The 12,395-nt window shown below is 29.5% G+C and overlaps 2 protein-coding genes across 2 annotated transcripts; one reads left to right on the forward strand and one right to left on the reverse strand.

Moving 5' to 3' along the window:
- The first annotated feature begins 3,170 nt into the window (after positions 1–3,170).
- On the forward strand, positions 3,171–8,073 carry LOC137822461 (hexokinase-3-like). The gene is made up of 9 exons (XM_068627351.1): positions 3,171–3,707; positions 5,023–5,173; positions 5,282–5,464; positions 5,866–5,940; positions 6,436–6,591; positions 6,746–6,844; positions 6,918–7,045; positions 7,349–7,430; positions 7,510–8,073. The coding sequence occupies exons 1-9, from the start codon at positions 3,436–3,438 to the stop codon at positions 7,861–7,863; spliced, it is 1,500 nt and encodes a 499-aa protein (XP_068483452.1). The 5' UTR covers positions 3,171–3,435; the 3' UTR covers positions 7,864–8,073.
- A 1,353-nt stretch (positions 8,074–9,426) lies between these two features.
- LOC137830354 (ubiquitin-conjugating enzyme E2 20) lies at positions 9,427–11,072 on the reverse strand. The gene is made up of 6 exons (XM_068637644.1): positions 10,743–11,072; positions 10,474–10,501; positions 10,134–10,361; positions 9,959–10,022; positions 9,805–9,864; positions 9,427–9,627 (listed from the first exon to the last, which is right to left on the reverse strand). The coding sequence occupies exons 1-6, from the start codon at positions 10,856–10,858 to the stop codon at positions 9,584–9,586; spliced, it is 540 nt and encodes a 179-aa protein (XP_068493745.1). The 5' UTR covers positions 10,859–11,072; the 3' UTR covers positions 9,427–9,583.
- Between the last annotated feature and the right edge of the window lie 1,323 nt (positions 11,073–12,395).

Raw genomic sequence — 12,395 nt, forward strand, 5'->3', positions numbered from 1 at the left:
ACACTTCTAGTCTAAAGTTTTAAAAGCAACTTCTCACAATTTGAAACCACTACAAACAATTATTACTTAACAAAAAAAAATACTAAGAAAATTAACTATTTATATTATTTTAAAACAACATAATAATAATAATTAAATTTATCATGAAGCTGAAAAAATTATTAAACTAATACAATTGATAAACTACTATTTTTAGAATTAATAAACTTTTTCAAATTTTGCTAAAATAGAGATAAAATTAAATCAATTAATTAAATATAGAAACTTAATAAGAAATTTAGTTAATTTTTTACAAAGAGTCATCTTTAATGATAATATAACATTTAATTAATACGGAATGTATTTACTTTTTTCTGATTTTATATACAAAATATTTATTATTTATTTAAATGTCATCGTTATGATGATAATTAACAAAATTGTTAACATTGTTAATTGGGTTGACTTAATAGTAATACCAAGTAATATCAGCGCGATCTTAATAACTTTGAATTAATTTAGAAACTTAAAAAAAATATAAAAAAATATACTATTATATAATTATAAATTTAAATAATTGAAATTTATTTTAGCAAACTTTTTGGTGTTTTTATTTTTTTAGAAGTTACGTAGATTTTTTTTGTTTAAACAAATCATTTTATTTAAATAAGTTGATACAATAAATATTAATTGTATTTTATATTCTAAATTTTCATTTCTTAATTTAAATTTCTTTTATATTCATTTTTTTGTTTTTTTACAATTTTTAGTATATATAATTTTCATTTGCTATGATATAATAGAAACATTAATTAATTTATTGGTTAAATTTTTTAAACCTTAAAAATATAAAAAGCTTAGAAAATAACTCAACAAATATTAAAAATAATAAAATAATTATTCGTTTTTATAAAACCAAATAATAAATTAGAATAAATTATTTAAAAGTACCTATCATATAAGAATTTTCATATATAAGCAAATTGCTTAAACTATTTTCTCGGAATATTTTTAATAAAAATCAACTCTGCATAAAAATATTATTTTTATATAAATTTGACGTTCACAAAATTACTTAGAATTGTAATTGGTTATTCATATAAAAAATAAACATGCAAAACTTACATTAAAATATTTTTTTATTTAGAAGGGAGGGTTTTATAGTTTTTCATTTCTGCCAAATCTATTTTAAATAGTGATTAATTTCGAAAAAAATAGGAAAAGTATATTAAGAAAGTGACAATAATGTTACAATTTTATTTGATTTATTTAAAAGTTATAATATAAAGATAAGAAATAAAAAGGTAGGGTGCGTGTGTTTAGCTTTAGTCGTGCTTGTGTCAGTGGACAGCTCAGCTGAGCAGCACAGCTGGACTTAGCGGAAGCCAGCTGGCACTGTACGAATTGGAATACGGAACTACCGTAGCAGTTTCTCTCTCTTCATTTCTTTTCGTTTTCAATCAACACTCTCAATCTTATTACCTATGTTATGTACCCTAATTAATTATTTATTCTTATTTTTTTAAATATAAAATAATAATAATAAAATCTCGTCCTGTTCAAGGTTGGGGACCATAACACTATTGTACTGTATGCATCACACGAACCTAAATACCCTCAAAACCTTACACATTTACAGTATTACCCTTTCTTTGGTTTTGAACGTTCGTTGACTATGATATTCTGTCAAAGGGGTTTGTCGGTAATTGGAAGTTGGAATAATAATTTAACTATAAAAAGAAAAAATTAATTAAAAAGAAAAAAGAAATAAATTAGAATAATACTATCGTTTTGTTTCTGTTATAATGTTTAATAAATCATGGAAGATTTTTATTCTATACTTAAATTTGTGAAATATATATAAAATAATTTTTTCTTTCTTTATTACTCTGTATTAAGGTTATTTGATACGATCTGAACATTAAATACTTAGGTGTATGGAAAATGCAGAAAGAAAATTGTATAGTCTATAGTTATTTTAAATATACTTTTTTTTTTCTTTAACCAAATATAGTGTTGGTAGCGATCATATTTTAAATAAAACAGAATTGTCTTATATTAAATATATTTCTGTGAAATTAAATAAATCAATCGTGATTATTTTTTCAAGGTACTATAAATAAATACTCAATGATTCATTAAATAACGAAGAGTCTCATCTTTTATTCACTTTATATAGACCATTTATATAGTACATTAAACATAATTAATTAAAGTATGAAATTTAAATAATTAAATTAGTTGAACGTGAACGACAAATGAGGTTATTTACTTACTAGTACTAATTTTATTCAATAAAAAAAATAGTAGTTTTATTTTTAATTTAATTTAATTTTTAAGACCATTGTTTGTCTATCATGAATGATGAAACTGGTAACTGCAGTGTCATAAACGGTTTTTTAGTTTGTTGAAGGAATTTTGGCAGACAAAAATAATAAAGTAAGGTAAAAATAAAAAAGTATTTGACTATAAAAGTATAAAATAAAAAGGAATACAAAATTAAATTTGATTATGGCCTCGTTAATGACTAAAACATATTTTTTTTAATTAAAATTCACGTTAAAATTATCAATAAATATATATTAATGTAAATATTTAGTTTTTTTATTACCAACTTTTCTCATTCATCTCTTATTATTACAAGTAAATTACATTAGCCTCAATAAATTACGTTAATTATATATATTTTTATCAATATTTAAGCTAATTATATTTGAGGTTTTGCGAAGTTATCACAAATATTTATTAATTTTCCTATTTTTTAATACTTGCATCTCTCAAATATAAAAACGTGTATCAATATGTATGAGAAAATTCTGTAAATATTTTTTAAAATATGAGATATTTAAGAGATTTTATGAAACTTGAAAAATAATTATTGAGGATAAATGATTGAATGTTACCTATTGCATCCGTTAGCAATTATTGAATGTAATATCGTAATTAGCGCGTGAATATTTAGTATTTAATTAGAGTGGTAATTAATATGATATTAAAGCTATAATTTGAATTGTTTTGTGTTTTTAAGTTAAATATGAGTTGATTATTTTTGTAATGATGATTATTTAAAAAGAGAAGAAAAGCGAGTGAGAAAGACACAGAAGAAGAGGAAGTCAAAGTTGGAAAGAAGAGTTTGAGGAGAAATCCGAAATTTTGAAAAATATGAAGGACAAATCTGTCATTTCACCCACACATGTGTTCATTCCAATTGCTTAAATAGTGCTGCGAAGCCGCCGCGTCTCTCTTCTCTTTCTTTCTTCTTCTCTCTCTTTTTCCACTCATCCATTCCCCACTTTTCCGGTAACCGTCGCCGGCGTCCGGTCGCCGGAGCGTAATGCTATCAATTGCGGAGCTTGAGTCGGTGTGCTTCGATTAGGTCGAGGATAGGTGAACGACGTGCGTGAGGAAACGGCGACGTTTGGTGGGATGTAGTTTGGTTTGATTTGATCAGGGGGAATGGGGAGAGTGGTGGTGGGAGTAGCGGTGGGTTTGGCGGCGGTGGCGTGCGCGGTGGCGGCGGTGGTGGTTGGAGGGAGAATGAAGAGCAGGGGGAAGTGGAAGAGAGTGGTGAGAGTGTTGAGGGAGGTTGAGGAAGGGTGTGAGAGTTCTGTTGAGAGGCTGCGGCAAGTGGTGGATGCTATGGCTGTTGAGATGCACGCAGGGTTGGCTTCGGAAGGTGGTTCGAAGCTCAAAATGCTTCTCACATATGTTCATAATCTCCCTGATGGGTAATCTAATCGTTAATTCCTTTCTTCTCCATTGTCATTCAATCACACGCACTCGCTTTCTCATGTTTAATTTGTTGAGCAATGGTTTTGTTAACTTGTCAATTTTTGATTGGAGCATGTACACTCCTACTATAGCAGAATGTTTTTCGGTTCCTTTTCTGTCTTTTGTTATTATTATCATTGCTAATTGCTCATACTGTAGCATTATCATTTCATTTTATTGCTAAAAACTATTAATTATTTTTTAGGTTAAACATGTTATTTTATTTTATTTATTTTTAGTCCTTTTATTTAATAAAATAATGTATTTTTTTTTATCTTTCGTTAACTAAAATAAAAACACGAGTAATAAGAAATTAAGATATATTTCATTATTTTGTTAATGTAAGTAAGTACTTAAAAGAGATCAATTTTGTATAAATACTAAAATAAAAAAATGTCTTGTGGTGATGTTTTAGTACCGAAATTTTGGAACAAATTGGCTTGTCTCCAACTTGAAAATATTATTTTAATTTGTCAAAATTTTAAAAGTATGATTGTAGTGTCTGGAACTATAAGATGGAGATGGAAATTTCCAAAAATTATGGCAGCGATATTTCATTACTTTTGTAAGCACAATTTGACTTCAAACTAAAATCATGTATTTTTTAATTGGGCAGAGAGAAAAAATTATCATTAATGAGTAAAATTACAGTTAATTGTAAGATCTGATATTTTCAGGGGCTAAGTATTTTTTTTTTTCTGTAAAACCAAGTATTTCTCTAATTGTAAAACAGTTATTTGTATATCGTTTTGAAATATACTAACATTTGTCAATGTCTCCCTTGACGTATGTGTTATTAGTAGCCTTTGACATTGTAGTTTATTATGACCGATCTTTATTTTTAACTTTTGGACTTATTCTTTGGCAATTCTTCCTAATAATTTTAGAATTGGTCAACTGAGCTTTTCAGTAAATATTATGATATGATTTTAAAATTTTGGAAATGGTTCCTAAATTCTTGGGCATTACTAGTAGTCTGGGTTAAGATTAACCCATGGAATCTAGAAATGGTGCTATGAGCATTAAAGTGTACTTTTTTCGCTATCATTTGTTTAGTTAGAGAAGGTGATGTTTACATGTTTACTTTTTTCGCTATCATTTCATTTAGTCAGAGAAGGTGATGTTTACCTGTTATCAACATGTTTGAGCATGACTTTTTAACTTGTTAAGACATTTAATGCTGATTAGTAGATTTGTCTGTATCCACATACATGTTTGATGATTGCATGGATTAAACACTGAGGTGTTATATTCATATTATTCTTTGATCAGGACTGAGAAAGGGATATATTATGCACTAGATCTTGGGGGTACAAATTTTAGGGTTTTGCGGGTTCATTTACACGATCAACAATCATCTGTTTTGGAACATGAAGTAGAACGACAACCCATCCCTCAACATCTAATGACCAGCACAGGCAAGGTGACATAATCTTCTGCCCTTGTGGTGTTTCTCTGGCTTTCTCTATTCTCTTTTGGGGAGGGGGTTCTTTCAATATAGTGGAATGTAATTGATTTTTGCTTCTTGCAGGATCTCTTTGATTTCATTGCTTCTTCATTAAAGGAATTCATTGAGAAAGAAGGAGACGGTTCTGAGCTTTCACTGGACAGAAGAAGGGAGCTTGGATTCACATTTTCTTTCCCATTGAAACAAACGTCTGTTTCTTCAGGCATACTAATGAAATGGACAAAAGGGTTTTCCATCGTAGATATGGTTAGTCGTTCGGCGTTCAAGCAATTTCAATATGAAAAGCTTCTATTTAAACATTATGAAAAGAAGGAGTTTATGTTTATTATTCATGGTTGAACTTTCACTAACTTTTTGTTATTTCATCACTAAATTACATGGTGAATTTTGTTTGTTTAATTCAAAGGGGAGGGACTTGATTGTGTAGTACCTTTTAGTTATATCATTGTATTTATTTTTAGATATGAAGTACTCCTTTTTTTTTTTAAAGTAGTATCAATTATTGTCTGTGTACTGACTTTGTCCTTCACAAGTTACAAAATAGGTAGGTTAAGTTATCCAAGTTGCATTTTGTCTTTCAGTATAGTGAAGTAAATACCAACGAAATCTGAATAAATATTTAGTGCTAAAACTGTTTGCTCTGTCAGGTAGGAGTAGATGTTCCTGCTTGTTTGCAGGAAGCATTGATACGAAAGGGACTAGACATGCGGGTTGCTGCCTTGGTAAGTCTTTCTTTGTCCTGATTATGATCATTTTACATGGGGTTCATACCACCAAAATTTGTTTCTATCTTTTTTTTTTTCACTCTTATGCAAGTTGGGTCAATTTTCCATATCACTTCTTCCTTTGATAATTTAGATTGTTCTAGGATGTACTTTATGTTCTTACATGATACCTGAATTTTAACTGTTACCATTATTTTAATCTCTATGCTGCCACTCGTTCGGAGGTTTTACTGACTTGTTCCTGTATGACTTTTTTCGGTGATATGAGGCAACTATATATTATTTCAAAATGGGGTTATTGTCTTTCTGTGTACTGCTTTCAATAAATTCACTTTTTTATGGGAATGAACCAAATATGTTTCAAAGTGTTGTGTTTCAATTTAGAGATGATTTTTGAGTCCTAAATTTCACAAGTGTGCACTGTCATGTATAATAAACCCTTTTGGATTCATTGCATTATCTGGAATATGATTTTGTGTTTATTTTGATCAGGTCAATGATACTGTGGGAACACTAGCTCTTGGACACTATCATGACTCAGATACAGTTGCTTCCATAATAATTGGCACCGGTACCAATGCTTGTTATTTGGAAAGGGTTGATGCTATTATAAAGTGTCAAGGTCTTCTTACAACATCAGGATACATGGTATTACTCTTTCTTTTTACTTTCACTTTCATTTATTGTTTTGTACTTATTATTATAACTCTTCCATCAGGATAAATGGTATTACTTTTGCTTTTTATTTTCACTTTCGGTTTTTGTTTTGTACCTATTTATTATAACTCTTCCCGTTTATTAGGTTGTAAATATGGAATGGGGAAACTTCTGGTCATCTCATTTACCAAGAACATCTTATGATATTGATTTAGATTCCGAAAGCCCTAATCCAAATGATCAGGTTGGTTCTGCTACTCATGAATCCTCTTGCATGATTCAAGATGACTCAGATTTTGGTAATCTTGATGATGTAGGGTTTTGAGAAGATGATATCAGGAATGTATCTTGGTGACATTGTGAGGAGAGTCATTTTAAGGATGTCGCTAGAGTCAGATATGTTTGGACCTGTTTCTTCCAAGCTTTCAATGCCCTTTATGCTGAGGTGTGTATTGTATCTATCTTTGCTCGATCAACTCTGTGCTCTTGATACATGGTTAATCACTTATTCTTTTCTCCCAATAATAAATTTTCTGAGATGTCCTCAGCTTGATCTAGAAACTAGAAAAGTGAATTTGCTATATATTATGGCGAGGTGGAGGGATCAATTTAGTCGACATTCTTAAGTTTTGTTCTCATTTCTGGAACGGACTGCATGTTTTTTCTAGTTTAAATATTCCATGGTTTAGTATTCTCCAGTTCTCGGAATTGATCTGGATTTCTCCATCTGTTTCTTGTGTTATTTCAGGACTCCTATGATGGCTGCCATGCACGAGGACGATTCTCCAGACTTGAGAGAAGTAGCAAGAATCCTCAAAGACATTCTTGAGGTAAAAAAATCTGACATGAAACCATATATTTTAAGTCTAACAATCATTCCTTATGGTTGGTTGGTTTGTGCGGCCTCAGATTCCTGATGTTCCTTTGAAGTTAAGAAAAGTTGTGGTGAAGGTGTGTGATGTGGTGACTCGCAGAGCTGCACGATTGGCAGCTGCTGGTATTGTTGGTATCTTGAAGAAGATTGGTAGGGATGGAAGTGGTGGCATCACAAGTGGACGTAGAAATGATGTGAAAATGAAAAGAACAGTTGTTGCAATTGAAGGAGGTTTATATTCTAGCTATACATTTTTTAGGGAGTATTTGCATGAAGCTTTGAACGAAATATTGGGGGAAGATATTGCCAAGCATGTAATTCTTAAGGTCACTGAAGATGGATCAGGCGTTGGAGCAGCGCTGCTTGCTGCTTCGCATTCACTCCTATGATGTGGATACAGTAGAGTTGCTACAAGGTATATACATATATTTTATATGTATATGTATACATATAATTCTGTAAATCAGAAAGAAATTTTTCCCTCTTTTTAATCTGTGTAAAGGAAGGTTCTGTCTATTCTTTGTCAAGATCATTAATATTAATATTATTCTTGTCAATTGTTTATTATTAGATAATTAATGACTTTGAGCGTGTTTGGAGATGTATGTTTTTTACTAAATAGACGTTAATTTTTCAAGAATTTGTTTAGGAAGAAGACAAGTGTTGTTTCTTTTAAATGAGCTTGAAATTGTGTATGCATTTGTTTTAGACGATTTTAGATGAGCAAAATTAAAAACTGACGTGCAAATTTCAATTGTATTTCGAGTTACATTGAAGTTGTGGTTGATTGAAACAAATTTTATTCAATTACTGAACCAAATTTTAATATTTTTTAACAAATAAATCTTATTTTTTTTAATAAAGAGTTAAAATTTTGATTCGTGAGAAGATAAATAAATGTTTTTCATTACAGCAAGTCACTCCGATATGTGAACACAATTTCACTTCTATATAATATAAGTCGTTTAAGTTCACACAAACTCAGAAAAATAAAGTCTTGTATATCTTTAACACGATTTACATATTTATGTAATTTTAAAAAGATTCATTTCGATAATAAACCACTAAAATTGCACAAGATAGGTCAATTTGTGCTCTAGCATGCCAGGAGTTTTCTGAAATTAATTATTGCGAGTTTTAAAATAATTTTGAATCTAATTTTTATGTTGTTTATGAGTAAAATAAAGTATGCGCACTTTATTTTTATCCAGGTTTTTACTTATTCACCGTTTCAAGAGAAAATGAATTGACTCGAGGAATTCTTGTTAGAAAGCTATAACGGTTGATTGGGTTTATGCAAAACTTTTTGTATCAATGACCTTATTTGAAATACAAAATTTTGTAGTTTATATAGAATATATATTTATAAATTTTTTTACAACTTTACCTTGTTAAGACTTTCATTAACAATTTTGGGTATATATTTTTTTACAACTTTACCTTGCTATATCTGTTTTTTTTTGGTAGAAACTGTTTCTAGTTTAATAGTTTATTTTATTATTATACAAACAGCCATATATATGTATTCCCTAATTTACAACAAAAATTAATTAACAATTTCAAAAAAATTATCCCAAGTACACTTGTGTTTAGATAAATTACAATAGCAATAAATTTCAACATAAAGTTTCTGAGTACTCACATAGTTTCTGAAATATTATAATCATAGGGTGTCATCAAATTTGGAAGAACTTGTAGAGGTTATTTTTATTTCATTTTCTTTAGGCGAAAGTTTCTGAAATATAGCAATTAACAGAAAAAAGAATTTATGTGTATTATAAGCACAAGCAGCTAAGGGATTCTGGTATATTTTTATATGCATAGCCCTTTAAACACAATCCAATCCAAAGAATCTAATTCGAGTGCACGTAGCAGTATGTGTGTTTCTTTTGCTAAGCTTAATTTATTGAATTATAGTATGATCACACACCAAGGAAGGACACATCCACAAATAACAAAAACTTTTAACCTTTAATTGGAACAAGCAATGATTGGTAGTAATGATAAAAAAAAAAATAAAAGTAGGCCCTCAGAAAAGGGTGTCTCAAAAAACAAGTGTGACTTCATCCTTTCTCTTAGGAATGAGATCATTTCTCTTTCTCCCACTAATCAATTTGCAGATTTGTACAACTTCTCAACCATCTTCCTGTATTCTGCACATATTATCACAAACAAACTTTAGCTCTTTATTAGAGACATGCAAAATCCTCACAACTCAAAAGTTTCAAAGATCAGAGACATGCAAAATCCTCACAACTCAAAAGTTTCAAAGATTAGAAACATGTAAAACCCTAACAAGTCAAAGGATTCAAAGATAGATATCAATATACCTTCTTGATTGCTCCAGAGCTGTGCTGCTTGTGGATTTAGTGGTGAACTAATGTTTGGCTCTAAATTTGACAAAAGAACAGAAGGTAAGAAGAAGAAACAAAAAGTAAAACAAACATGAGTGAGCATTATCCATTGAGAGACTTTTCAAGTTACCTCCAAGTAGACTTTGGATGGATATAAGAATTGTTCTAACATCATAAGCAGATGACCATTTATCCTACATAAGCAAAGTAAGTGAAACAAAACACATCATCAGAATATAGTGGTAATTCAAGAACACAATTAACATTTGGTCTTCTTTACAAAATGTCACATGACATCAATTCACCTGGAGTATGTCTAAGCATATATTGCCATGCACATCCACATTGGGGTGGAAGCAGGTTGTTTCAAACTTGACTTTTGGAGGCTTAAAAGGGTAATCATTGGGAAAAGAGAGGGACAGCTTATACTCTGTGCCTTCAAACACAGTATCTTTGCTTCCTGTGATTGTTCCCTTCCAGAAGAATATGTTGTCCTCCTCAGGAAATGCAGATATCCCAGAATCTCCACTCATCTAACAATTAACCCACAAAACCAAACAAAAATCAAAACATTTTCCATATATATATATATGTATATATGTGTGTATATATATGTATGTGTGTATGGATGTGTGTTTTTCTTACCATCAAAGCCATCAATTCAGATTGCAATCTGTTTAACAACACAAAACAAGAAACGAATTAGATTATAAAGAGTAATTAAATTAAATAATATACATAATTCTTTGAGAAATGGAATATTTCATCAACATTCTGGATCAGTTCGATGGGTTACTTGCCCTGAATTTTAATTCTTGAGGGATTATTTATGAGTTCGTTTGATAAGAAATTGAAGGTTCATTTTGAACAGAAACATAACAAAAAAAGAGAAAACAAGAAGAATGAAAAAGAACCTTCTGAGAACAGATTGAGAATCAACAGTCTTGGCAGGAGGGAGAGGTTGCTTTGAGGAAGCAATGTTGTTGGGTTGAGCAGATTCATTGTTGCCATGAATGGTGTTGGTAGCCATATTGAGGATCGAATGAAGAAGAAGAATAACCCTTGATTTGCAGAAAGAAGAAGAAGGAAGAAGAAGAAGGCACAGTGTTGTGAATCTGAATCTTCCTTCTTGCAAAGCAAAGGGCAATGAGAAGAAGAAGAAAGAAGAAGTTGTGATGGCAAGTGAATGAGTAGAAGTGAGGCTTAAAAGGTTATACTAGCCGTTGCGGATTTCACCAAACCCTATTTGCAAAAGCGTTCAAATAATCTGAACGTTGCAACAAAAGTGGCTCAAAAAATCACACCGCAACGGCTAGTACTCACATCCAACCCTACTTTGCTTTCCTTTTCGGTGCACATTTAATTTTTTTAGACACATTTTATATATATATATATATATATATATTTTATTATTATTTTTTTTTTTTTTTATATTGTCATAATTGAAATTGATAGTTTGGTGCAAACAAATCTATATTAATTCAATCTTGAAAAAAAAAAAGAGAAAGAAAGGGAAAATGAACTAATTTATTTAATTTAGTTAATATAAAACTTTTCTATCTTCTGAGTTTCTTTGTATGATCACCAAAATCAAGAGTGAAGGGATTTTAGTCCCTCTTTTTCTTTTACGTAAACATAATGTATACATTATTTTGGATTTCTAGTTATATTTTACAACTTTAAAAAAAAATTGTTATTCATACATTTAAGTCATATAAAAAATATATCTTAATTTGGTAGTGGATCTTGATGAATAATTTTGGAGCCAAAATAATATATTCAAATTTTTTTAAGAGCAATTTTAATATAACTTATTTTCATATAAGGTTTCTAGAATCCATTCTTTATCTGTGGTAAGGTATTTTGGTCGAATTTTTCTTACTCCTATACATGTTGCACCACTTTCATCGTAACAAATAATATGAAATAATTATATCATACTTATTAATGTTATTAACAATATATTGCGTAGTGAATTTAAATTAGGTACCATGAGTAAACATGAATCTATAAACACTACAACAAACAAACTTTGTTTTCAATTATACTATACTTAATCATCAACAACATTTAAAAAAATAAATAAATTTGGAAGCAATGAATCTCACAACAAGATTAGAGTCATCGTTTATAAGCATCATTTAAACTTTACACTTTAGATATATTAATTAATTAATTAATAGTAATTATGGTTCGATGTAGAGATAATGTATATGTTTGAAGTATGTTCATATTTATTTTTATCACCTCGTGAAAATTTAGTTATGCAGAATGATGATTTTAGATTTCTAGAATATTCAATAAAATTTACTTTAATTTCTAAATGAGTTAATGCCTTTTCACGATGACTTGAAATCTTCCCATGATATTTCATCTTGTCGTGTAACTTTTCCCATGTTGCTTTTGCATGCATATCTAAAAATTGATGAAAGCATCACGATCACTTTAATAAGTTTATTTTTCCACATGCTATGTGTAAAAAACAAGTAATTTTGATAAATAACTGTTCTATTTTATTTTTGTAAATATTTTTTACTATTATTGTAATGGTACCCATAATATAATAG

Source organism: Phaseolus vulgaris, chromosome 11 (genome assembly GCF_000499845.2).
Source record: "Phaseolus vulgaris cultivar G19833 chromosome 11, P. vulgaris v2.0, whole genome shotgun sequence".
Lineage (NCBI taxonomy): Eukaryota > Viridiplantae > Streptophyta > Magnoliopsida > Fabales > Fabaceae > Phaseolus > Phaseolus vulgaris.

Excerpts from the sequence above, each read along its gene's own strand:
- LOC137822461 (XM_068627351.1), top strand. The coding sequence starts at position 3,436 with ATGGGGAGAGTGGTGGTGGGAGTAGCGGTGGGTTTGGCGGCGGTGGCG. Across the intron at positions 3,708-5,022 it reads GTTCATAATCTCCCTGATGG|GACTGAGAAAGGGATATATT; the intron begins GTAATCTAATCG and ends TTCTTTGATCAG. Across the intron at positions 6,845-6,917 it reads GCCCTAATCCAAATGATCAG|GGTTTTGAGAAGATGATATC; the intron begins GTTGGTTCTGCT and ends TTGATGATGTAG.
- LOC137830354 (XM_068637644.1), bottom strand. The coding sequence starts at position 10,858 with ATGGCTACCAACACCATTCATGGCAACAATGAATCTGCTCAACCCAAC. Across the intron at positions 10,502-10,742 it reads TCTCAATCTGTTCTCAGAAG|ATTGCAATCTGAATTGATGG; the intron begins GTTCTTTTTCAT and ends GTTGTTAAACAG. Across the intron at positions 10,362-10,473 it reads CTGAATTGATGGCTTTGATG|ATGAGTGGAGATTCTGGGAT; the intron begins GTAAGAAAAACA and ends GTTAATTGTTAG.